The sequence below is a fragment of the Myxocyprinus asiaticus genome, chromosome 12 (assembly GCF_019703515.2).
Source record: "Myxocyprinus asiaticus isolate MX2 ecotype Aquarium Trade chromosome 12, UBuf_Myxa_2, whole genome shotgun sequence".
Classification (NCBI taxonomy): domain Eukaryota; kingdom Metazoa; phylum Chordata; class Actinopteri; order Cypriniformes; family Catostomidae; genus Myxocyprinus; species Myxocyprinus asiaticus.
Window position 1 is genome coordinate 6,856,205 of NC_059355.1, and position 27,913 is coordinate 6,884,117.

The window sequence follows — 27,913 nt, forward strand, 5'->3', positions numbered from 1 at the left end:
GTTTCATTTCTGCAGAAGTTTTCGGCAGAGGTTCTGCAGGCACAGATTTCGTGTGGGTCATTATATGACCAAATTAAGTATCCTGTTTGTTATATAGCATATTTTGCAGAGCGAGACTTCATAATCTAAATTCATTTCATGAAGATGCATTCATTTGATTCTCTCCACAGACTTTCAACAGCTCAAATATCACCACCATATGCCCCGATGCTGAATGTCTGTTTGCATTTTATGGAGGAGAGACGTTATACCACAAGTACCTGATTCTGTTCCAGTTCTATAATTTATTCCTTTTCTTCTGGTGTGCCAACTTCGTGACAGCACTGGGGCAGGTCACGCTGGCAGGGGCTTTTGCATCTTATTACTGGGCATTCAAAAAGCCTGATGACATCCCTGCGTACCCTGTCTTTAACTCTTTGGGACGGGCCCTCAGGTCTGTGATTAGAGGAACACTTTTAATTTTCATGTTTGACCACTGCCTTGTCCTCTTAAAGGGATAGTTCACCCAAAAATGAAAATTCTCTCATCATTTACTCACCCTCATGCCATCCCAGATGTGTATGACTTCCTTTCTTCTGCAAAACACAAAAAATGATTTTTAAAAGAATATTTCAGCTCTGTTGGTCCTCACTATTCAAGTGAATGGTGACCAGAACTCTGAAGGTCCAAAAGGCAGTATAAAAGTAATCCATAAGACTCCAGTGGTTAAATCCATATCTTCTGAAGCGATATGATAGGTATGGGTTAGAAACAGATCAATATTTAAGTCATTTTTTAACTGTACATCTACACTTTCACTTTCACATTCAGTCACCTACTGGTTAAGGCTGGTCAAAGGTGGAGATTGATAGTAAAAAAGGACTTAAATATTGATCTGTTTCTCACCAACACCTATCATATCGCTTCTGAAGACATGGATTGAATATATGGATTACTTTTATGCTGTCTCTATGTCATTTTTGAACCTGATCACCATTCACTTGCATTGTGAGGATGAAGAGAGCTGAGATATTCTTCTAAGAATCTTTATTTGTGTTCTGCAGAAGAAAGAAAGTCATACACATCTGGGATGGCATGAGAGTGAGTAAAATGATCATTTTTGGGTGAACTATTCCTTTAACCACTCTCTATGGCCATTTCTTTTTGTTTATGAACATAAAAAATGCATTTTTATAATAGATTGAATTTATGGATGCACTCTCTTTCATCTTTTCTTCAGGTATCACACTGGCTCTCTGGCATTTGGGTGTCTCATTCTCGCCATCGTTCAGGTTATCAGGGTCATATTGGAGTATCTGGATCAAAAGTTGAAAGGTTTCAGTGCTTTGTCTTTCTTCATCATTCACCATTCAAGCTCTTTCAAATTTTTTTACAAAACTCTACAAACAGTACCCTATAATTAAAAAGTAACATGTCATTAATACAATTTAGATAGTTTTTAACATTACCAAAACAATAAAAACATAAATCGTTAATTGGATCAGCTCAGCTCACCTGTTTTGTGTTCAAATATTGTGCAATGATTGACTTCTGAAATATGTTTAAAACACCAAAAATTGAAGATGTTCTAATATTTTCATATGGCATTACAGTATGTTTGTTTATGGTATGTACCCTGTGTGCTATATTCTTTTAAGACTTGATTGATAATTTAGATTTTCTCTCTCCAGGTGCCCAGAACAAGTTTGCAAAATTCCTGCTCAGCTGTTTAAAATGCTGCTTCTGGTGCCTGGAAAAATTCATCAAGTTCCTTAACAGAAATGCCTATATCATGGTACATGCATTGTCATTTTCCTTTTGATGACCTTTTGACCTTGTTGCCGCTTCTCCACGGATAAGGTGCTGGTGCCTAATCTGGAACCATTCTGCATTTCCACAGCAGAAAAGCAGTGCTGGAAAAAAATCGGCTCCACACTGCCCCCTGCTGGTTGCAATCCAGGATGCACTTGTGTCAAAGGCCACTGAGCAAGATCATGTCCACAACATGATCTGGCAAGGCTGAGCAAAAAAAATAAATAAAAAAAAAATAAAAACTAGATTGCACCTTTTATAGCCTACAAAGCTTTCTAGAAATATCCGATGCGACACAAGTTCAGTTGAAGGACATCTTGTTCCCATGTATTTTGCGTTGCACAGTGGCACTAGCCATTTATTTTCCCCATCAGTTTAAAATAAGATTATTTCATTTTAAAAATACCATATGTATGAATAGTTTGCCATAATTGTAATGGCTACATACTTATATAACATATGCCATCGCATCAAATGCAGCTTGTTATGGCATAAAGATGCTGAATTAGTTGACTTTGAATTTCAAAATGTGTTCTTAAATCTTGTAAGATTTGTTAAAAAAGACTGTAATGCGCCATGTGTATTTGTGGGCATATAATGCAGTAATGTAGTCATTTATGTCATAATTCGCTCAAATCGGTTGTAACGCAGGCTAAACACCGGCATGAGCACCAGCATCGGGAAAGCAGCATGTGTGAATTCTTTGTGACAAAGGAGCATTAGTAGTGCCAATTTTAGTGGTGTAGCCACTGTTTAACCAAAGCTCAACTTTAATTAGGATTTTTGTCTTGTCAGGTGGCAATATATGGCAAAAATTTCTGTACGTCTGCCAGAGACGCATTCTTTCTCCTGATGAGGAACATAGTTCGGTAAGTGCTTGCTGGGTTTAAATATTTGAACTGTCCTTTTTTATTGTATGAATGAGCAGACATACTTTATTATTAAAACCCTAACTTTTTCTCTACCAAAGTGTGGCAGTCCTTGACAAGGTTACGGACTTCCTCTTATTTTTGGGCAAACTTCTCATCGTTGGAATTGTGGGTGAGTGATCAGACTGACGTAGGTTCGACGTGAATCCACAAGTTGTTTGGGTGGAAATGCCTTTCTACATTCCAGCTCTGTTGTGTGAAACATTATGCACTAACATTTTTCTCTTCCTCTTCTCAGGAATTTGTTCCTTCTTCTTTTTCACGGGGAAGGTTAAGATAGTGGAGGAAGCTGCTCCAAACCTTAACTATTACTGGGTGCCTATATTGGTGAGTAAACAGAACTGGAAGCTTAAAGGGATATTTCACCCAAAAACAAAAATTCTCTCATAATTTAATCACCCTCATGCCATCCCAGATGTGTATGACTTTCTTTCTTCTGTTGAACGCAAATTAAGAGTTTTAGAAGAATATTGGAGCTCTGTAGGTCCATACAATGCCAGTGAATGGGTACCAAATTTGTAAAGCTCCAAAAAGCACGTAAAGGCACTGTAAAAGTGATCCATATGACTCCAGTGTTTAAACCATGTCTTCTGAAGCGATATGATAGGTGTGGGTGAGAAACAGATTAATATTTAAGTCCTTTTTACTATAAATTCTCCTCCCTGCCCAGTAGGTGGCGATATGCACAAAGAATGTGAATCGGCAAAAACAAAAGAAGAAGAATGTGAAAGTGAAAGTGGAGATTGATAGTAAAAAAGGACTTAAATATTGATCTGTTTCTCACCCACACTTATCGCTTCTGAAGATATGGATTCAAACACTGGAGTCATATGGAGTGCTTTTTGGACCTTCAAAGTTCTGGCCACCATTCACTTGAATTTAATGGATCTACAGAGCAGAGATGTTATTCTAAAAATCTTAATTTGTGCACATCTGGTATGGCATGAGGGTGAGAAAATCATGAGCGAATTTTCATTTTTGCGTGAACTATCCCTTTAACTAGTCCAGCATTGCCAGTTTTTCCATGTGCAGACTGTGCTATTATTGTATCCCCCTGTTCGCAGACGGTGGTGTTTGGCGCCTATCTGATTGCCCATGGCTTCTTCAGTGTATACGCCATGTGTGTGGACACACTCTTCCTCTGTTTCTGTAAGTGTGAAGCAGCTTTATTTATTTCACAAGATAAATAGGTAATGAACAAATCTGTCTAACAAGTTGTCAATGTTTTGGCTGTGAAAAGAACAAGGATTCTGGTAAATAGCTGCTGTTGTGTTTAGATTTTTATTGTACCTAGTCTCTAGTGTTGGATGATACGTTTCACAGACATTTGTTATTTTTTGTGGTCATCATCAGCTAAATATATTTCCAGTGCTCAGACTTGCTCTTTTTGCTATCTTTTAACTGTTGTTCTTTCCTCTAATGCAACTGAGCGCAACAGTGATTGCCCACTTTTTCAGCAGCCTGGGATTTTGTTCCACTAATTTTGTCCATCAGCATTTCAAAAATGTCTTCAGTAAAGAGTGCTATGCCATGAACCAAACCAACAAGCTCTAAAATGAATCACATCTTTACAACCTTTGATTCAAAGCAAATAAGTATTTCAAATTTTTTGAAAAAAAGCAAAGGTACAAGAATGTGTACTTAACGTCTTTTATGAAGTAATTAACTACTAAGTTTATAGGAAAATATTACAACATATACAAAATCTCAAACAAAGTTGTTTGAGAGGGTAAGGAGTCTGACTTGATTATGTCATTTGTGACGGGAGTGGGCGGTCACTGCTGGGCTCTTTCAGGGAGATTTACATTTCCATGGTAACAGCAAATTCTCTGATTGGTGGATCACTCTTTAGGATTATGGGTAGTGTAGTTCTTTACCAGGAATTCAGCAATAAAATATGTTTTTTTTTAATCGAGTTGAAACCACACTGACTTGAGGCTTCTACAGATATCATCGTTGAACAATTTGATTCGCAAAATTCGATTTTTCTATGACAAAAATGAATGGGATTTTTTCTTCAGAAACACTTCCGCTGTGCTCTATGACCTATTTGCATACCTTAAATGCTTGCAGGGGCTTTTGCTTTGTGTCTAACCATTTTTCCTGTCTTTCTCTCTCTCTCTCTTCAACATGATTCCAACCAATCATGTGTTCTTGTCGTCCTTTCTGCTACATGCTCTCTCAAAACACTAACATTTTAAAACAATAATGGTCACAAACTCAAGGCGAGGACTTGGAAAGAAATGACGGCTCCTCCGACAAGCCATTTTTCATGTCCCCTGAGCTGCACAAGATTTTGTCTATTGAAAAAAGCACAGAGGAACCAGACCATGCCTCACCTGTCGTACAGGTACAAGCTGAGGAGGAAGTCCCACTGCAGGAGAATGGAGAGGTACAGCTCAAACAGCAGGTCATTTTAAAGCAGGGCCAAGAAGAAGAGATGCCGCTAAATCAGGAGACCCACACTGAAGAACCACCCCAAGAAGCACAACATCTAGAGGCGCTTGCAGCTGCAGAGGAGAAACCTGAAGAACCGGTTACAACCCAAACACAAGAGCCCAACCCGCCACAAGTGGTCCCACATCAAAATGGACCACAGGAAGTGGACGCTGATGACAACGATGAGCAGGTGGCCCAACCACAAGCAGAATCACAACCACAGGTGGAAAACCTACAAGAACAGGAACCAGAGGAACCAAAGCCTCAAGAAAATGGACCTCAGGAGAGTGAGACTCTGCTGACCCCTCAGGAGTAGCTGTACAAAGATCAGTGAAGTTGTTAAATGTTTCAGAAAAGCCAGTTGGTTTCATTATGTTGGGAACTGTTGCACTTTTGTGGCTTTGGGAAGCCATTAGTATACATTGGAAAGGACCTCCCTTCATTTGAGTCGTAATGTTTACTCAAACAGTCAGATGAGATTTTGAGAACTTTCTTGCTCTTAATAACTAAATCATCGCTCCTCATAATGGATGGCATGACTCTTAAATAGAACAGCGACTGGCGTTTACTCACAGTGGGTCTCGTTCACAATAATAGTGTCGTTTTCACTTTGTGCGCAGAAAAGCTTCTCGTGCGAAATTTTCACTGGATACAGTGTTAAGTTACTCAAAAAAAGTAATACACTACAAATCACAAACAACTTCTCTAAAATTGTAATTGGATTACTTTGCAATTACTTCGTAGGAAAATGGAATCACATTACTAATTACTTTACTTGTAAGTTACTTTCTACAACACTTTTCTGCTCAACAGATTCAAAATGTCAATATTTCCTTCTTGTTACATACTAGTCATTACAAAGCACGTGTTTCTCCCTTATAATGACTTGTTAGGGGGCATACGTTAATGTTACAGAAACGCAAACAGACGTATATATGAACATAATTCATTTTTTAAATTTACATAAATATTATTTTTGAAATGTATGTATAACCCTAATTAAAGCCAGTAACTGTAATCAGATTACAAAAATGTAAAATGTAATCCATTAAATTAATTAGCCTACAGTAATTAATTACTTTGTAATCAGATTACACCCACACTGTTCACAAAAGATGTGTATGCACATAAATTTGTTTCTCTCATTTTAATTTACAGTAGATGAATCTGGATTTTTCTAAATGAAGTTTAATAATTAGCATAATACACGCCCAAACAATCTCCATATAAGGGCTTTCCGCACAACCTTTCCTGTGCAGCAATTCATCACTCTCTGCGAACGTATCCTTATGCTCTCTAAAGTTGCACTCTTGACTTAGAGAACACGCAGCAAGATCTTATATATAGATAGATAGATAGATAGATAGATAGATAGATAGATAGATATTGTACATGTGGTTTAAATTCTAAAAATATCCTAAATTTAAGTGCGACTTATTGATGAATCATGATTTTGGTTTTACGCACAAATGTGTGTGTACAAATGATTAGCAAATGAGACCCAGTATGAGCTGCTTGGATGGATGAAATTTGGTTAAGTGGAACTAAACCCCATTAGATATGCCTACAAACCACTTGTAGAATGTGACAGTGTTTGTGTTTTATATAGAAAGTTTTTATATAAGGATGTGTAAAAGTGTAATGTAGGTGCTCGACTTGTGCCTAATTATTGTTGCTTAATCAATGTCTTAATCATATTGAAGAATGCAAAAAGATTTCGCAGTATCGCTATGTTTACAGCAACGACAGAAAAAAATCCTGTTTACAGTGATGAAAGCCAAGACCAAACAATGTCATTTTGTAAGAATTTGTGCACATATATCTGAAAAATGTGTTTCCTGATGTGACTTTTATGGTGGAGATAAAAAAAATAAATAAAAAGAAAAAGAAAAAAGAAAGCTGCACTAAAAGTAAGTTGGCTTCAAAACAAAACAATCAAAGAAACAAAATGTACTGCTCTTATACTATATATTGGTCTGCTATGACAGGTATTGTATTGACAGATTGCAACCTTTTCAATGCCTGATATTTGTCTCTATTTGCCTCTCTATTGCCTCTTTTTCTACCTCTGTGCTTCACTTTTCTCAGTCTTTGCATGTTGTTAATGTAATCTCCCAGTGCTTTAATAAATTGAACTCTCTTTGTTGCTACTCCTGCTGTTATTTATTTCTTGGCTAATGTTTCATATTATGTATTTTAAACACCAAAAAGTAAGCCTGTTTGCACACCTAGATATTTTGTATCTAATGCAATGAAATTCATATATTATTAAGTGTGGCTTAAGTGTCTAAATTTTGGGGGGCCAGTAGACACTACATATGCATACAAATCATACTGTTGTTGTGTGTTGTCTCAAATTGAATAGTGGAGGATCTTGAACGCAATAATGGCACAGCGGACAGACCCTACTTCATGCCAGAGAGACTGCTGACCATCCTCAAGAAGTCTAATGAGGAGACAAAAACAGTAGACTGAAAAAAAAAGAGAAGATTGATTGAAAAATAGAAAGAATTGTACAGACATAGAAAGAGATCATCTCTATGTATCTGTCAAACTTGCACTGATCATTTAATGGCAGTTATGTGTCATAGAAAACATTACAATAGACCTTATTTACGCTAGCGCCATCTTTGATTGTTAATGGAATGACAACAAGGCTGTGAGGGATAGTCTTTTTAATGGCACGAACGGTATAAAGCTCCTAAATCACATCTGATTTCCCACAACTTGTGTTTTCTAGAGTTCTTTGTATACTTGTTGTTTTTTTCCAATGTTTTGTCCATGGAACGATCCAAAAACACTTTAAACTGCAGTACAGCCAATTGAAGAGACTGTTAGTCTATCCCTCACAGCCTCTTTGTCATTCCCATTAAAAATTAAAGATGGCGCTGGCGTGAATAAGGTCTAAAAAGTATTATCAATATATTTTGTTGTTTGCTTATTACATTGAGATTATCATGTATTTTGTGTTGTACTTTGTATATAAAATGCTTTATTTGGCAAGTGCGCCTTTTTTAGACACGTTTAACCAAATAGAGTGACATGCAGTGCATTTAAAGGTATATATAGGGTTGAGAGGGTTACTTTTGAAATGTATTCCACTACAGATTACAGAATACATGCTGTAAAATGTAATTTGTAACGTATTCCATTAGATTACTCAAGGTCAGTAATGTATTCTAAATACTTTGGATTACTTGTTCAGCACTGGTAGATTTTTTTCACTTGTTTTGACTATAAAAACTCTGCCAGTACAGTAAGACAAAATACACGTTAAAAATACATTCTCTGAAAAACCTAAATATCTAATGCAGTGTTGTTTCTAAAACAAGATAAATCCAATTGAACTTGTTTTAAGGATTTTTAGATATTTTTTACAGGAAAACAATACAAAAATTATCCTCAAGAGTATGATTTTTGCCCTAATATCAAAGGTCTTACTAGAAAAAAAAGAAATTATGATCCAACGTGAATTTTCATCATAAACAAATATGATTGTGCCTGGTAACATGTGCATGTAAAATGGCTAGAAATAGCATTTTAGCTTAGCATAAAGCTGACAATTTACACAAGGTTTATTTCTATTTCTTCTGCTTCAAACTTACTTCTCTGTCTGCTCGTATGAATGTAACACATCAGAAGAAAGTGTTTCACCGCTGTTCAAATGCACTTTGGATCGCATCATTTATATGTATAAATGTTTTCCATCTGAAAGGACTAAATATTAAATGAAACAACTGACAATAAAATGCAAAGTAATCTCTTCAGTAATCAAAATACTTTTTGAATGTAACTGTATTCTAATTACCAATGATTTAAATTGTAACTGTAGTGGAATACAGTTACTTATATTTTGTATTTTAAATACGTAATCCCATTACATGTATTCTGTTACTCCCCAAGTATATATACTGTGTGTGTGTTGGTGTGTGTGTGTGTGTGTGTGTGTGTGTGTGTGTGTGTGTGTGTGTGTATATAATAATTTTATTAACTTTTTTCTCATTGAAGAGCTCTGTTCTAAGTGATGCATAAATAAAAATAATAAAATAAAATAAAAAATAATGTTAAAGGATGACTATGAATGCATTATCCAAGCGTTTGATACTGTGAAGTTTCATCACATTAATGTTTACTCATTTTTATATCCGATAACGTGGATGGTTAAAGTCCTTAAAGATATATGGAATACATGGAAGCTATTCATTTTGATAAAAGACAATAAATGTTTCAGCAGTGTTTGTCAATGCTTTCAAACGTGTCGTGTTTTTATTTGTTGCATTGTTTGTTGGCAGAGTGTATAGGGTGACGTGAGAGCCGTGAAGCTCATTAATATTAATTAGGTTGTGCACGACGTTGCACTGCCTTCACGTATTTTACGTACTTACTTCATATTCATGACTCAATCTTTCGCCTGCCAATAAGTACACAACGTGGTTCAGTTACCAAGCAACGGGTTTCAGAAACATATGAGCCTGCCCTGCGGTGGGTACGGCGATAGAAAAGACAGAAATTCTACAATAAACTTTAGAATAATCAATATTCATAAAAATGTCTAGTACATTTATCTCAGAGGGCATAAAGAGCCATGCCCATGATCAAATTTCGAGAAGGGGTATTAACATTTAGTGGTATGGCATATTAGGCTACGTTTTAGTGCCTCTGGCACATGCCGCTGAATGATGTGGCACATCCGGTGGCATATCCGCTTGTGAGTGGCATGTACCACTAGAAGTTGTGGTACGTTCCAAGTGGCGGATCATGGCATAGGCGATATAGGCAGCCGCCTAGGGCGGCAATGCTCTCTGGGGTGGCATGACAAGGTACCTGATTAGCCGCCCCCCACAGAGCTCACAAGATTATGATGGGGAAAAGGTGCCCCGAACTGTGCTGCCTCGCCCCTGGCTCGCGATGGGAGAAAGGTGCCCCAAATCGTGTCACCTCACCCCTGAAGATTGTGATGTGAGAAAGGTGCCCCAAATCGAGCCACCCCACCCCCGCAGAGAGCTGGCAAGATTGTACCCCGAGTTGTTCCTGACAGGCTACTCAGCCTTAAAGGCTCTATATGGTTAGGATTATGAATGTTCATAATGCATTCTTACATTCTGAACAAACATAAGATAATCATGATCAACAGTATTATATATATATATATATATATAAATGTGTGTGTGTGTGTGTGTGTGTAATGTTGCTTATGGGTCATTTACAAATTACACCTAAAATTAAAATGATAAACCTTTTAAAAATCTAGTTTAAAACACTTATGTTAAATGCTCAGAAATGTAATCTTTGTCCAATTTGGTTTCATACATTTTGAAAAACATTTATAGCATTTTCAAAAAACAAAAAAAAAATCACTTTCAAATTGTTATGTGGTGTAACCATTAAGTAAAAAGTATAATACTTTCTTTGCAGCTTGAATACATGAGAGTATAAGCAACTCATTGATTTAATTCATTTCCAAAAGTTTTCAAACAAAATGTTCAAGGAATTTTTTTTTAATAAATACGCATTTTTGAGTCGAAAATATCAAGAATTTTTTTCAGGGACCACATTAATAAAATGTGCCTTTTCATAAACATGTCAAAATAAATATCAGATGTTTTTTAAGCATCTTCCTTTCTATATCCGTTGACTGATGGGCATTCCAATTTCTCCCATTTATTTTAATAGATGTCATGATTTCCGCCTTTGTTGTTCCTCCCACTCACCACCGGGAGGGCTCCATCACCTGGGGAATGACTTTAACTCTCTGGACTCCATTTCCCATAATCCCCATACCTGGCAATGATTACCTGTTCACCTGTTTCCAATCTACTCAGCTATTTAAGACTCACACTCACCCTCTTTCATTGCAAAGTCTTGTTTTGCCCTGGCTGACATTTCTAAGCATTCTCTGAGTTTTTGAATTATCTGTGTATGATCCTGGACTGTTTACCCTGTTTTGACCCATTGTTGCCTGCCTACTACTACTGCCTTGTTTACCTGGAAATAACCTGTGATTGTCTGCCGCCTGCCCTGACCACTTGTCTGTTTATTTTCTACCACTCTGGATTGCCTTTGTTATTACTGTTGCTGGTGATTGACCCTGCCTGTCTGTATTACGACGTTTATCATTATTAAAGCTGCACATGGATCTCAACTCTGATGACTCAGCATTACTGAAGACTTCGCCACAAACCGATCCAGTGGCTTTTATGCAACTCCCCACCGAGGTCTCAGCACAAGCGGATGTATTGGCCGTACACCATCAACAGCTTGACCGGCTGTCATCGTTAACAGAGGAGCTTGTTAAAACTTTGCAAAACCTCTGTTTACCAACACCAAACCCTTCAGCCTCTTCATCCAATCCAGCAGCTTACCCGGCCTCACCTATCACATTCACCACTAACCCACGCCTTGCCTTTCCTGAGAAATTCAATGGATCACCAGCTAAATGTAAGGGATTTCTGCTCCAATGTTCTCGGTTTGTCAACAACTCACACTATATCCCACTAATGAGAGCCACATTTCCTTTGTTTGTTCGCTGCTTACCTGTAAGCCATTAGACTGGATTGCAGCGGTGTGGAACGGCGACAGAACAACATTCCCTTCGTTCTGTTACTTCCTCCAATGATTTCGTGCTGTGTTTGAACATCCAGTAGGAGGCAAAGACACCGGAGATCAACTGCATTCTCTTCATCAAGGTAATACTCCATGCCATGTCACAGCCACACCTCAGCCTGCTCCATGCCATGTCACAGCCACGCCTCAGCCTGCTCCATGCCATGTCACAGCCACGCCTCAGCCTGCTCCATGCCATGTCACAGCCACGCCTCAGCCTGCTCCATGCCATGTCACAGCCACGCCTCAGCCTGCTCCATGCCATGTCACAGCCGCGCCTCAGCCTGCTCCATGCCATGTCACAGCCGCGCCTCAGCCTGCTCCATGCCATGTCACAGCCGCGCCTCAGCCTGCTCCATGCCATGTCACAGCCGCGCCTCAGCCTGCTCCATGCCATGTCACAGCCGCGCCTCAGCCTGCTCCATGCCATGTCACAGCCGCGCCTCAGCCTGCTCCATGCCATGTCACAGCCGCGCCTCAGCCTGCTCCATGCCATGTCACAGCCGCGCCTCAGCCTGCTCCATGCCATGTCACAGCCGTGCCTCAGCCTGCTCCATGCCATGTCACAGCGACACCTCATGCCTGCTCCATGCCATGTCACAGTTAAACCTCAGCCTGCTCCATGCCATGTCACAGCCATGCCTCAGCCTGCTCCATGCCACGTCTCAGAAATGCCTCAGCCTGCTCCATGCCATGTCTCAGCAACGTCACAGCCTGCTCCAAGCCAGGTCACAGTAACACCTCTGCCTACTCCACTCCATGTTCCAGTCAAGTCTGAGTTGGTTCCATGCCATGTCATAATCTTGCCTTCCGCGGCCCCGGCCTTGAGGTCCTTCATGACCCTTGTCTCCAAGTTGAATTATCTGCCACTGATATCGGTGCGTAGGGCCACGAAAACCCTTTCCCACAAATTTTCAGTGCTCTTGCCTGCCACGGCCGCAGAGCCGACGGCCATGCCTGCCAACGAGCTGGAAGCCTCATCCGTCCCGGAGCCTGCATTGCCAGCCTCGTCCGTCCCAGAGCCTGCACCGCCAACTTTGGCCTCCCGGAGGAAGAGGAGGAGAAAGGCTTCCGTTTCCAAGTCCCTGCCCATGTTCATGACCACGGAGGTCGTCTCCGAGTCTCAGCTTATGTTCATGACGCTATTCTCCACGGCATCCATGAACAACTCTGCACACCCCCATCAAGAGTGAACCACATTATAGCGACCACGAGGAGGTTACCCCATGTGACTCTACCTTCCCTAGCAACCAGGCCAATTTGGTTGCTTAGGAGACCTGGCTGGAGTCACTCAGCACACCCTGGATTTGAACTTGAGAGTCCAGGTGTGGTAGTCAGCATCTTTACTCACTGAGCTACCCAGGCCCCCTTCACTGTTTTTTTTTTTTTTTTTAAGAAATAACAATAAAATATTATTCTGCACTAGACATGCCAACAAATTTTTTTTTTTTGGACACCACATCACTTTTTATTTTAAGCCCCAGAAAAAATATCAATATGACTTTATATTCAGAAATTGAAAATATACTCGTCATACAAGAGGTTCAAGTAAATGGTTTGTGTGAATTGCATTTTTTTTTATTTTTTTTTAATGTATTTTTAATTTAATAGATCAGGACAAAAATGAGCATCACTTCATTGACCCTTAGGACACATGGCCATAATATGCACCTGTTACCCTCTGTTATTGTATTTTAAGATGAATAGATCTTAAAATAGATCGCTCTCCCACTGCAGACACGCATTTTTACTACTACTTGACCATGTTTGAAAGTGTGTGACACATTTGAAAACTTGTGGCGTAAGTTTCATGTGAACACTAGGAAGTGTCACTAGGTCAACACATCGCAAACTCAGACATACCTGTTTTACAGTGTTTTCAAAAAACCGGTGTCTTTTTTTCGCAGTGGAGAGAGAGAGCTCGCGCGCTCAAGTTTGCCAGATTGCGTGACTAAAGTGTCACCCTGCCAGAATATATGCAAACTGTACGAGTGTCCAGATCTGATTGGGAGATTTCAGCTATAGAAATCTGGCAACCTCACAAGTCAAAATTTAATTCTGACCGGCTATTAGTGAGCCGCCTGATGGTGTTTAGTGTTTATGTGAGTGACACTGAGCACTGTCTCTACATGTTTATTGGTCATTGCTCCAGGAAGGGTGAACTGATGAACTTCATGTCATCATGTGCCCTTTTGTAATTACTACAGTGATAAACAATACCTTATAAAGTAAAAAGCAGATTTTTTACAGTTTCAGAAAGTTAATATATCAAGTTATTATTTAAAAATATAATCGACGGTAATGCACCGTAAAATATACAGGCATATAAATGACATCCCGTAAAGCCTGAAGCGTGGTTACCGTATTTTTTACGGACAATTTCTAGCAACCAGAGCTGCCAGTTTTTTTTACAGAAAATTTAACAGGATTTTTTTTTTTAGTGTACAGGAAGGGTGGGGTGAAATGTCACCTGAGTATCTGGACAAATTGACAGCTAGAATGCCAAGGATCTGCAAAGCTGTCATTGCTGCACGTGGAGGATTTTTTGATGAGAACTCTTTGATGTAGTTTAAGAAGTTCAAATTGTAATAGTAATTTTTCACGTTATTAATGTCTTGACTATACAATGTGATCAGCTGAATGCCACTTTGGTGAATAAAAGTAACAATTTCTTTCCATAAGAGCAAAATTTGTACATTATTCCAAACTTTTGGCTACCAGTGTATATATATATATATATATACACCGATCAGCCACAACATTAAAACCACCTGCCTAATATTGTGTAGGTCGCCCTCGTGCCACCAAAACAGCGCCAACCCGCATCTCAGAATATCATTCTGAGATGATATTGTTCTCACCACAATTGTACAGAGCAGTTATCTGAGTTACTGTAGACTTTGTCAGTTCGAACCAGTCTGACCATTCTCTGTTGACCTCTCTCATCAACAAGGCATTTCCATCCACAGAACTGCCCCTCACTGGATGTTTTTTGTTTTTGGCACCATTCTGAGTAAATTCTAGAGACTGTTGTGTGTGAAAATCCCAGGAGATCAGCAGTTACAAACATACTCAAACCAGCCCGTCTGGCACCAACAATCATGCCACGGTCCAAATCACTGAGAACACATTTTTTCCCCATTCTGTTGGTTGATGTGAACATTAACTGAAGCTCCTGACCCGTATCTGCATGATTTTATGCACTGCACTGCTGCCACATGATTGGCTGATTAGATAATTGCATGGATGATTGTTTGTGCCAGACGGGCTGGTTTGAGTATTTCTGTATCTGCTGATCTCCTTTATAGATTTAATGCATTAATGATACACATTAGATAATTAGTTAATTAACATTTACCTGCTTTTACATGAACATGCAAGAGAATGTGCAATAGACTTCCAATAAGAGCCAGACTAAACTACACAGCATACATTTCAAACCACTTTGTAGCACCTCAGTATTTTACACTTACCACAAAATGAAGTGGTCCCTAGCCAGGCTCAGGGCTCTCATGCTGACTGATATGTCAAGGAAGAACATCCATAGTGTCTTCAGGTTTAAGGTCACTTTAAGAATAAATCAAGAATAAAGAGGTAACTTTAAATTTACAATATAAAAATGTTTAGCTATATACTATCAAACACAATAAGTTTCAAGGGGAGGTATTTTTGAATCTGTTTTCTCCACCTGGAAAAAATGATGGGAGCATGACAAGCTTTGAAACGGTGTTAAGAATGATTTTAAATAAATTCTGGATGCATCAATCCAGTAGCGGTTCTAGCTTGTATGGCACCCTGGGCCACACACAAACAAGTGGGCGCCCCACCCTGAAGTCCACCAGCCATCACTTGTTTGTGTGGGCGCCTCGTTCTGCACCTGGCATGATGCCGCCCTTGCAGCTGTCCATGTCGCCCTTGCCAAAATCCACCCCTGCATCAATCACATGGGTTCACTATTATCCAGCGATACTTCTTTCATTAGCTAATAGCTAGTCTGATTAATTAAAACAACACCGACAATAGCAACTTCAAACAAGTCACTTACCTTTCATTTTCTAAATTATTTTTACAGCACAGTAAAGTTTTGTGTATGTGCTGCTGACTTCTCAAGTGTCTCTTAGACGAACGTGTTCCAAAATGGAATAACTGACGGTATCAAAATGCAGCGGCATGTGTCAGTGCCACTAAATCAATGGCATGTGCCACAGCTTCCAGTGGCACATGCCACTCACAAGAATATTAGAAGAATATTGCAGCTCTGTAGGTCCATACAATACAAGTGAATGGTGATCAGAATTTTGAAGGTCCAAAAAGCATATAAAGGCAGCATAAGATTAATACACACAACTCCACTGGTTAAATCCATATATTCAGAAACGATGATGAGAGAGTGGTCATTTTTGGGTGAACTATCCCTTTAAATGGTCAGTTTGTGGTTGTTTTTTTTTTTTTTTTGGCTGTCCACTAGAGGGAGACAGAAGTTCATACTTTGAAAACTCGCAATCTGCCATCAAGAAAAACAGAGGAACCATCCTACAGCTGAGACAAGAAAATAAAAACTTGCACAAGAAACTGGCCGAGACCCTTGCTGTATGTCACACTTTATAAACATACACATTCAATCTGAAGATGAAACATATCATTTAAGATATAGGCAAAAAATCCAGTGATGTGTAATTTGATCATGATATTGATGTCCACTGAGATGAACAAGTCATCAAAGAGGCTTTCCAGAGCCATGAGATGGAGAAAGCGAACATGTCTGGGAAGGTGAGGGTAAATTAACTTTTTTTTTTTTACCTCTATTCTAGGACATTTCCGCATGGGGGTTTCTGTACTAGGGGCAAGCATGCATCCATCCATCCAACCATCCATCCATCTAATCATTACTTTCATAGCCCATTATTTTCCACAGGAAATTCACACAGTAATCTACTATTAATAAAACGAAATAAAAACCTGTAAAATTTTTCAGCCTTTTTTCCACTGCTGGAACACCACAGAGCCCATAGTTACAGAATCATCTGTAGGGATTTCCATTACACTCTCCTTATTGTTCACCAAACTCTTTGTTCTGCAGGCAGCTTGTACGGTGATGGATCATAATGTGTGTGATAAAATGAAGAAGCTTAATGCTCTGAATCACACCACTCAGACACACCGGTGCCATATAGAGGACCTGAAGCTTCAGTACCAGACCATAAAGCCAGAGAGCAGAGGCCATCTACCTAATGCTTAGAAACGAGAGGAAGAGAAGGCATGCTGATATTTTAGATAAATTAAACAAAAGAGAGAGAGATTTTTCTGGGCACTTTGGGTGAAAACAGGTGAATCTCATGAACAATTTTTCAGGTCATATCTCCCCCCCAAAATTAAAAGAAAAAAACTAGAAATTATGTTTTGGATAAAAAAAACAAACAAAAAAAACAAATCATAAGCAGAATAAACTATAGAGCCTATGATTGAATCATTATTGCAGTGATTAATATGTTTCAGCTGGCAACAATTCTCATCTCTACTTTCTGCGAAGGCTGAGAAAAGCTCATCTCCCACCTCCAATCCTCACCACATTCTACAGAGGGACTATCGAGAGCATCCTGAGCAGCTGCATAACTGCCTGGTTTGGAAATTTCACTGTTTAGGATCGCAAGACCCTGCAAAGGACAGTGAGGACAGCTGAGAAGATCATCAGGGTCTCTCTTCCCTCCATCATAGACATTTACACCACACGCTGCATCCGCAAAGCCACCAGCATTGTGGATGACCCCAGGCACCCCTCACACAAACTCTTCACCCTCCTGCCATCTGGCAAAAGGTACCGAAGCATTCGGGCCCTCACGGACAGAGTGCGTAACAGTTACTTCCCCCAAGCCATCAGACTCCTCAACAATCAGAGACTGGACTGACAACACACACACACACACACACACACACACACTCAACTGAACACCATCCGACTCCATTTGCTATGTCCATATACGTATAGTATAAGCTTATCTGCTGAATACTATGTCATATTATGTTATGTTTACATTCACAGCATTTTCTGTTATATTGTAATATCTTTTTGCACTACCTGTTTCATCTGACACTTTCACACTAGAACTGTGTACTGGTCTCTTACTGTGCCTATTGTCCTGTTTCAGCAATTATTGTACCGTCTTGTACTGTTTGCACACGTTTGCACATGGACTTTATGTAGAAATGTGTAGGTCTTTTAGTTCTGTGTAGTCTCATGTAGTTCTGTGTTTGTTTTATGTTGTTTCATGTTGTTTTTATGTAGCACCATGGTCCTGGAGGAATGTTGTTTCATTACACTGTGTACTGTACTAGCTGTATATGGTTGAAATGACAATAAATGCCACTTGACTTGAATTATTTTAACCCTAACTGATGCAGTGTGTAGCTTCTCATTTCTTAAACAACCATGTCGGAAGACCACTAAAACATTTGGTGAAAGTACGATTATTTCCACACGCACAATGCGACGAGAACTTACAGGATTGGGACTAAACAGCTGTGTGGCCACAAGAAAACCACTTGTTAGTGAGGCTAATCAGAAAACAACGACTTCAGTTTGCTAGGGAGCATAAAGATTGGACTGTAGAGCAGTGGAAAAAGTCATGTGGTCTGGTGAGTCCAGATTTACCCTATCCCAAGGTGATGGGCACGTCAGGGTAAGAAGAGAAGTGCATGAAGCGAGGCACCCATCATGCATAGTGCCCACTGTACAAGCCTCTGGAGGCAGTGTTATGATCTGGGGTTGCTTCAGTTGGTCAGGTCTAAGCTCAGCAACATTATGCGGCAATAAAATGAAGTCAGCTGACTACCTGAATGTACTGAATGACCAGGTTATCCCATCAATGGATTTTTTCCCCCCTGCTGGCACGCGCATATTCCAGGATGACAATGCCAAGATTCATGAGGCTCAAATTGTGAAAGAATGATTCAGGGAGCATGAGGAATCATTTTCACATATGAACTGGCCACCACAGAGTCCTGACCTTTGAAAGTCTTTGGGATGTGCTGGAGAAGACTTTACAGAGTGATTCGACTCTCCTGTCATCAATACAAGGTCTCCGGCAAAAATTAATGCAACTCTGGATGGAATTAAATATTGTGACGTTGCATAATGTTGTCGAAACAATGCCATGGTGAATGTGCTCCGTAATCAAAGCTAAAGGCAGTCCAACTAAATATTAGAGTATCCAACTTTTTTTTGGCCAGGCAGTGTATGTCGCTTATATGTTTTTTACAGGTTTTGGGAGCGTCTTACATATCAGTCTAAGCTGGATCCACTGTCGGTCGCAAGAACTCAAAGACCTGCAGGTCATGAACAATGATGCTCACCTGTCTAAGGATGCTGCCAAGGTAAAGACTTTAGAGGACTTCAATGAGATTTATACCGATAAAACTGCATCTGTATGTGTGCCAAACAGTTTCTGATTTATAACTCTGATACTAATGAGTGTGTGTGTGTGTCCAGGCTGAGCTGCAGTTTCAGAAAGATGAGGTGCTCAGAGAGCACAGAAAGAGAGAAAAATATATCTTCCGCTACAAGAAGCAGGCAGAGGAGAGGAAGGCTCAGGCAGAACGAATGGAGAGAAGGGTGAGCACATCTTATCCATCAAACACACTGACCTTTAAAAAATTCTTGCAGCTTTAAAGAAATAGTGAAATGTCTGCCAACATTTACTCACCCTCATGTTGTTCCAAACCTGTATACTGTTATATTTTCCGTAGAACACAAAAGGAGAATCTTTGAAAAATCTTCTCACAGCTGACTGTTGAGTGTTCATAGTGATGAAAAAGGACCATAAAACACCATGGACTAGACCAGTAGTCCATTTGTCTCATGTGTCATATTCTATGTCATCAGAAGTCACATGACGTTATTCACTGATAATCTTCCCTTCTGCTGCATCTCTCAATTCCAATACATAAAACATGTCTAACGGCAACATGTTTGATTGACAGTCACTATGAATTGAGCTGTGTGAAGGTTCTTCAAAAAATCTCCTTTTGTGTTCTGCAGCAAATTAACAGCATACAGGTTTGTATTAACTGCGTAAACACCCATTAAAAGACACTAAGTTACTGCTATCAACCTCATTGTTGTGAAATCCTATAATATTTCCCTTTTGCAGTGGGAATGTTAATATTTTCACCTCCGAATTCACTTCCATCTTTTCACAACCAGCCCCAGCGAGCAACCGTGCACCCCGATGAGCTGAGCAGCGAGGCCCAGCACAGTGCCACTGGAGTGGGGGAGGAAGAAGAAGCTATCTCTCCCTTTAAGGAAGCTTTCAAGTGCATCAAAGAGGCCACTGGAGTCACAGACATGCAGGTGAGGACAGACAGACATGACTCCATGTAACCCTATAAAAAAGTCAAGATGAAACAAGTTTTTATATTTTTTATTATAGTTTGAATAACAGTGCTTGCAAGGCAGCACTGCAATGATATTCCTCAAATATTCTGGATAGGAGCTTTTCTTAAGCTTTTAAGCTGAAGTGTTAAAATTATAAAATTGCTCCTATCCAAGACAACTACAAGTAAGCCATTCATAAGCCATCATAAACACTGTAGCTGTGTCCCAAATGATGCACAATATATTCACTATGCACTTACAAAATACACTATACACTTTTCAAAGTGTAGTATCACCCCAAATGGAACACTTATCCACCCTTTTCCTGAATGCGGAAATGTTCCACGATTCTCCTATTTTCAATTTCCGGTCTCCAGTGTTTCCACTCGCATCGGTGTATACGGTATTCTTAGCAGGTAATGTGATGTTTAAAGTATTACATTTGTAAAAGAAAAAAAAAACATGCGGCTGTATAGTGCCAATACTTCATAGAGTCAAGATGACTGTTTTATTGACCTGAGGCACTGAAATAAATTTTTACGCCAAGTAACAGTTAAATTGTTGTTGTTGTCCATCTGGATCACTTGTTTCAATTAGTTTTACATCGCGTCTCAAAACCAGAAACAGAAAACTGGCAATGAGAATCATCATGGCGCAGCCCAGTGGTTGCTCAGGAAAACTATGGACACTGCATTGCATTCAACTCGGAAAGTCGGAATTTCCAACTTCCTACTGGGAAAAGTGCAATGGAAGGCCACTTTATATTGGACTTCCAACTTGGAAACTCATGCAGAAATCTTCACTCCAATTTCGCTGAGATGTAGGTGCATGACGTCATGCAAACAAGTCAGCACCCAGGGAGATGTACAAAGTTAATGATAAACATTCACTTATATTAAATAATATCGATCATTGAGTCAAAGTTCATACGTTACATGATATTAAAGCTGTTTAACAAACATTTGCAGAGACAGGTGTGCAAAGCAAGGTAAATTATACTCTCTTTTGATAATCGTACACATATAGCACAAATGCTAGCGTTGCAGCATTGTTTATCAATTGATCCTTCGCTAAGCCCCGCCTTAAAAGCGTTTCTGACCAATCCTATCTTAGCAATTGTTGCTGTGCACTATTTCTCTGACAAGCGTTTGCTTTTTCCAATAATAGTCTATGGGAGTAAGGTATGTTTGAGTAGTTCAAAGTGGAATTTTTACTTTCTTTAAGTAAATATTGAGAAGAGCATGCTATGGAATAAACTGTGTCAGTCCTCATTCCCAAATGAACATGTATAACATCAGCAAGGACACCTACATTTGCTCCAAGGTAAATGAAAGCTAATAAGTTAATGTTAATTCATTTACGAATTGATTCAGGTCTTAGTAAAGAAAATAGTAAATGAGGAGTTCACACCATCGTAGTAAATGTTTTATGAGTCGTTATGAGCAGTTCTGTTCACTTACACTCATGGGCGTATTAACGCACGGGCTCACCGGGGCTGAAGCCAGGGGGCCCCGAACTCCCAGGGGGGCCCCAGTCGCGGTATTCTCCCGCCGACGTTCTAAGGAGGGCGTGTATGTAAACGCGTTCTGTGGGAGACACAGATGTAAACACAGAGAGGGTGTGCAACGGCTAAACCCATCCGTGTAGCATATGATTATCGTTTAATGTGACTATGATCATTTGCCTCGATTATGATTCACAGTCTCCACACTTTTTTTTTTTTTTAGAAATGTTTTTATTAACATTCAAACAATGTCCGACACTTACTGGGAAGAAGAAAAAAAAAGAAGAAAAAATGAAAAAAGAAAAAAGCACCAAATAAGGAAACTTCAATAAACATTGAAAAGACACATTCAGACAGGAAACAGGAATGGGGAGATACATGAAATGGACCATGTGTAAACTCTGAAGACGTTATGACATCCCAAACCACAAAATATTACAAAAAGTGTATAAGTATTGTCAAGACATGGTGTCCAAACACGATAAAAAGTATCAGTTGACGAATGTACAATACATGTCAGGAACTCCAAGGGAATAACCTCTCTTATAATATTATGCCAGCCTTTTAGAGAAGGAGATTTATCACTAACCCAAGACATTTTTATTAACAAGGATGACCACTCTTCTGCTACTCGTTGTAAAGGATGAAAAGTAAATTTGACCAATCCAGCTATGCTTGAGGTTTAAATGCTTGTTGTCATTTAAGTGAGTTTCCTGCAACAAAGCCAAATCTATATTTGCCTTACTTAACCAGGCAAAAACTTTCAGAATTTTCAGTTGTCCATGTAGACCCCTTACATTCCAGGTGCATAATTTCTAATTACTAAGAACCATTTACGCATCAATAACTTGAAAAAAGAAAAAAGATTAATATAAGGAGGAGCTCTCCCTTTATAGAGTCTGTTGTGTTTCACATTCATCATTACAGCACTGGTGCTACCAAAATTAAAATACAAGTGTCTCTGGGTGTCAAAGCAAACAGTAGAACTCCAATACCAATAGAAACAAAACATTAAAGAGTAGAAACAAAAAGAAAAGGAGGCATTTCCCCATAACACAAATGGAACAGCATAACTTAAAGTACTTTCATTCGGTTCAGTTAGAATGCAGGTCACCCTCTTCTCGAACTTCAAATGAGAAGAAATGTCACATATAAACAATAACCTTTCAATAACAGCCCACCCAAGATATGAACATACATAATCGGGCCACCCGCACCACTCAGTGAAAATAAAATTAATACGAATAAAATAAGAATACATAAATGCAAAAAGCAAACACTGATTTAAGTCACAACTATGAAAATGCTTAAAGTTCCTTCATACTCAGCTGTCCACAGCAAGCCTTTCAATCAACAGGCTGTCAACAGCCATATCACCCTGTAGCTCAAGACTGGTTTCCCACTGAAGCTAAGCAGGGTTGAGCCTGGCCAGTACCTGGATGGGAGACCTCCTGGAGAAAACTAAGGTTGCTGCTGGAAGAGGTGTTAGGGAGGCCAGCAGGGGTGCTCACTGTGTGGGTCCTAATGTTCCAGTATAGTGATGGGGACACTATACTGTAAAAAGGCACTGTCCTTTGGATGAGATGTTAAACTGAGGTCTCTCTGTGGTCATTAAAAATCCCAGGGTACTTCTTGTAAAAAGAGTAGGGGTGTAACCCTGGTTTCCTGGACAAATTCCCCACATTGACCCTTCTCAATCATGGCCTCCTAATAATCCCCATCCATAAATTGACTCTATAACTCTCCTCACCACCAATAGCTAGTGTGTGGTGAGTGTACTGGTGCACTATGTCTGCTGTTGCATCATCCAGGAGGATGCTGCATACTGGTGGAGGTTGAGGAGAGTCCCCTGTTCACTGTGTATAGTGCTTTGAGTGTAGTGTCTGAAAAAGTGCTATATAAATGCAACATTCATTCTGACTGTTCCTGGCAATAAACTCTGACACTGCTGCTGGTGTATCAAAGACATTAGTAGTGTTTCCAATGGACCCTTTTTCTCTGTTTTTTTTTTTTTTTTTCAGTTCTTGGTAATTTAAAAAGTTTGCGGCCTAAATGTTTCTAGTGACATAATACTTCAGTCTCTATGTGAAACTGCTTATTTTTGGATTTTCTGATTATTAGATAATTGATTATGATTGGCTGATTAGATCGTTAGATTTTATTATTGTTGGTGCCAGATGGGCTGGTTTGAGTATTTTTGTAACTGCTGATCTCCTGGGATTTTAAAACTTGCATATATGTGAGTCCACTATTATGATTGCATGCTCTCATTAGATTTTCTCATTACATAATAACATAACACAAATCCTAGCTATCACACTGGTTCTGCAATTCCACTTATCCTATGTGTGTTTACTCTATCCAAGCAGGAGTGCAACAGCTCAGTGATACACTACAGCACATACCAGTGGTACTAGTGAATCACATCGAAAAAAATTACATGTGCTCCACAAATACAAATGTTTACTCTCATGCCCCGATTCACTCATCTGAAAATGTATGTCAACACTTTCAAGTAATATGAGGATTGTTCTTCCACCCTTTCTCTGACCCTTACAATTAAACAGGTTTTGCTACACTGTAAGCGGTAACCTGAAATAGTTTCCTTAAGGAGCTATTTCTACCTGATCTAAGCCTTAAAATTTGCATTGCTGGGGTAACTTAATGTAGTCAGGTTGATTCAGACGTTAAATAATTTTGTGAGATGAATCAAACCAGTTAATTATGTTGGCTTGACTTGCGAGGTGGTTGCTTACTGGTCCAAGTCAACAGAGCCCACTCCCATTTTGTCTTGGTCCCTCCATCAATGTTAGTTTTTTTTTTTTTTTGCCTATGGGTTTTATCACCTGGCAGCTAAAAATTGTGAGTCTAAACATTTAATAACAGACCTCTTCTCAACAAGCAAGTTTTACACCGAATTTTAATACTTGGGGTTAGGCGTTTGCTTAAATTACAAACCCTAAGGAGGAGCAATAGTAAAAGTGATGCTTGATTAAGTGAACAGAGATGTTATCTGTGAATTTTGTATTTAAGGAAATAAAGTTCATTTCACATTCAGTATACAACATACATAACCAAGCAGAGATCAGAATCATCTCCATTAATTTTATGCTCTTTGGCAGATAAAGGGTCCTCCAGGTGCAGAAGAACACATGCTGCAGCTGCTGTCTGAGGCTGAGCAGAAACTCTTCCAGCTAAGGGAGGAACTGCAGGGCAAAGATCTGGCGACCATCAGGAAGGAGATGGTGGAAGAAGAGATGAGGAGCATGTGTGTGAGGAATAGTGATTAATTATGTTGGTTGGACTTTCCTGTTATTCTGAAACCCAAATTTTATGTTTTGGCTTGTTGAAGTTACTTTATTCCCTTAATGAATATTTAAGTATCTTGGAAACAAAAAATGTTAATGTCGATTTGTTTACAGTGTTGTTGTTTTTATGCCACCCTGCAGTTCCGTGCCAGTATGTAAGGGAGACTGCCCCACTACAACATTCACATTCAGTTGCCTGAGGCCCAGAAACTGGCCCCCTTTTATGATGAAACACCTTTTTACAGTCACACATTCATTTAAGTGCACAGCAGAGTGTTTTGCAAGACTGGGTCAGGTCTACCCTTCTAAATAAAAGGTTTGAGTTCCAAATCATAAATGCCAGTACCTGCTCTTGCTTGTTGACCATGATCACTGGGTCATGAACTGAAGAAGCTCTTGACCAAGAATTGTTTGAATGCTGTTTTTGTGTTTCTCTACTAGCACACACAGTACAAAAGCTCCCTCTTTTCAATCTGCAGTCACCTGTGCTCTCTGATCTAGTTCCATTCCTCAGTCTGTACACTGTGTAGCACTTAAAAGCTCACTCTTCTGGTTTACCAAGTGGTGGTGACGGGTTTGTTAAAGGTCTTAAGGGCCCAAACACATTTACATGTGTTTGTGAGAACAAGAGGCTGGCTTACTGGTTCCTGAGAGCTGTGTTTCCTTTTGAAGAATGCTGTTAATCCATTAGCGTACTGTATAATATGAGAACTAATACTTTTAGCTAAGAAAAGTGACACACCTCTCATACCTGTTTTTTCTGTCAACAGATGAGCAAGAAAGCGGCAATGATGAAGGTGATGTCATCACACGTGCCACCCTGAAGCAACATTCGCAGCTGATCACTGATACAAAGACCAAGAGGAAGACTCGGATCAAAAAGTGGAAGGGCAAACTCTGATTTGATCCAGTCCCTTGGAAAAATATGATCAGATGTACACACAGCATTTCCTGGAATTTTTATCTCAATTATAAAAGTCATCTGTCTGCAGATTTGTGCTGGTGAAAATAAATAAATTTTTTACTGCAATAAAAGTATTAGGAAGCTGAAACAGCTCTCATGATTTTTAACGTGACACCTGTTGAAGATCACGATTCTCACGTAACACCTGTGTTGAAGATAAGGCAGAGATACTATCTCGGCACTGAACTGGAAAAATGTCCTGCAGCGGAACTAATTTACTGCATACTTTCACATTTTAAAGCTAAGCGAAAACGTGCATTACATTTGAAGGAATAGTTCACCCAAAAATGACAAATAAAAATAACTAGATAGGGACAGTTTGTCAAGATAAACTTTGCTGATGGCTTGACAGATCTTTGTCTGACTTTGATGTTGGCTTGAAAAAGCTTTGTCTGAAAATGTAACACTAATTAAAAAAAAAAAAAAGTTTAAAGGTAACAGAGAGAGAAAGAGAGAAATAAAAAGAAAGAAAGAAGAAGAAAGTGAGAGACAGTTACTGCAGATTAAAGGCCTTGTTTACATTAGAATTTTTTGACATTTGGCAGTTTGAATTCACAAACATTCCGTTGGCTCGTTTGAACATACCATTAATGTAAGTTTAAAGGGGGTCACACACCGGGTGCGTCTGTCGGACGACATGACGCATTCTAAAATTTGAAACAATTGTTTTCTATAAAGGTATGCACACCATTGCCGCTGCTCAGTGTCTGTTGGCGGTGCCCAGCTACGACTCCGGAGGCTGCTCAAATTTATGCCATGCCACGGAGCACAACTCGCATATTTTCCATTAAATTCGACCCAAATAAACATCAAAGGACATAGATTATTTACTTTAGTGTTGTTCATTCTTGAAGAAGGGAAAAACCTTGGTAACTTTTGTGTGTACTGTCTGCCATCTGAACCACATCGACGTGCCCTGTGTTTGAAACGTCCTAGCCATGACGCGCCGTGGCACTTCTTGTCCAATGTGCGACCACCTTAAGGGATTTTGAGGATTTTTGATCACCTGCTGTGGAAAAACGGTAATTCTGATCCGTTAGAGAAGTCCTAGTAATCTGAGTCAGAACAGTCTGAAGGTCTGTGCCAAGTTTGGTGGACATAGCTTGAAAGCTCTAGGAGGAGTTACAGTCAGAAATGTTGGTCTTTGTGTTAGGGATTTTGAAAAAACAAAACAAAAGTATGTCTGTAGAATAACAGTATGTTGGCGTTGTCAAATCAATTTCAGTCCCCAAAACACCCAAAGTTATTTTATGGCTTAAGAAACTTGGGATATAGTGCACAAGCCACATGAACTACATATACGATTCTTTTGTGTTGCTTTTGTGTCCTTTATGGAACTGGAAAGCTGTAGTCCCCTTTTATAATTGCATGAAAAAGAGCAAACAGAACATTCTGAATTTCTCCTTTCATACTGGTTTACAACATTACGAGGGTGAGCAAATAATGACAGGATTTTCATTTTTGGGTGAACTATTCCATTAAGCATACATAAAAATAAATTAAAAATAATAATAATAATAATACCAGTAGCAAAATCCAGGACTTGGATTTTCTAACTGTATTTTGGCTCTTAAAGAAATTCTGGACTACATTAATAATTGGACAATGGGGGCCTGGGTAGCTCAGCGAGTATTGATGCTGACTACCACCCCTGGAGTCGTGAGTTTGAATCCAGGGTGTGCTGAGTGACTCCAGCCAGGTCTCCAAAGCAACCAAATTGGCCCGGTTGCTAGGGAGGGTAGAGTCACATGGGGTAACCTCCACGTGGTCGTGATTAGTGATTCTCGCTCTCAGTGGGGCGCATGGTAAGTTGTGCGTGAATCGCGGAGAGTAGCATGAGCCTCCACATGCTGTGAGTCTCCGCGGTGTCATGCACAACGAGCCACGTGATAAGATGCACGGATTGACTCTCTCAGAAGCGGAGGCAACTGAGACTTGTCCTCTGCCACCTGGATTGAGGTGAGTAACCGCGCCACTACGAGGACCTACTAAGTAGTGGGAATT

General features: G+C 39.5%; 1 protein-coding gene and 1 pseudogene across 5 annotated transcripts in view; both read left to right on the forward strand.

The window, feature by feature from the left end:
- The window catches only part of LOC127449079 (choline transporter-like protein 2), a 175,955-nt gene that overhangs the window by 27,345 nt on the left and 120,697 nt on the right, over nt 1-27,913 (forward strand). For 2 of the 5 annotated variants that reach the window (XM_051712227.1, XM_051712229.1), the window contains exons 15-22: nt 171-433; nt 1,220-1,314; nt 1,671-1,774; nt 2,587-2,660; nt 2,762-2,832; nt 2,959-3,047; nt 3,785-3,869; nt 4,946-7,506. In XM_051712227.1, the coding sequence (XP_051568187.1) occupies nt 171-433; nt 1,220-1,314; nt 1,671-1,774; nt 2,587-2,660; nt 2,762-2,832; nt 2,959-3,047; nt 3,785-3,869; nt 4,946-5,475 (1,311 nt within the window). In that variant the 3' untranslated portion in view covers nt 5,476-7,506. The other 3 variants (XR_007898658.1, XR_007898659.1, XM_051712230.1) reach the window with 3 other exon arrangements.
- Nucleotides 11,291-25,921, forward strand: LOC127449537 (outer dynein arm-docking complex subunit 3-like; annotated as a pseudogene).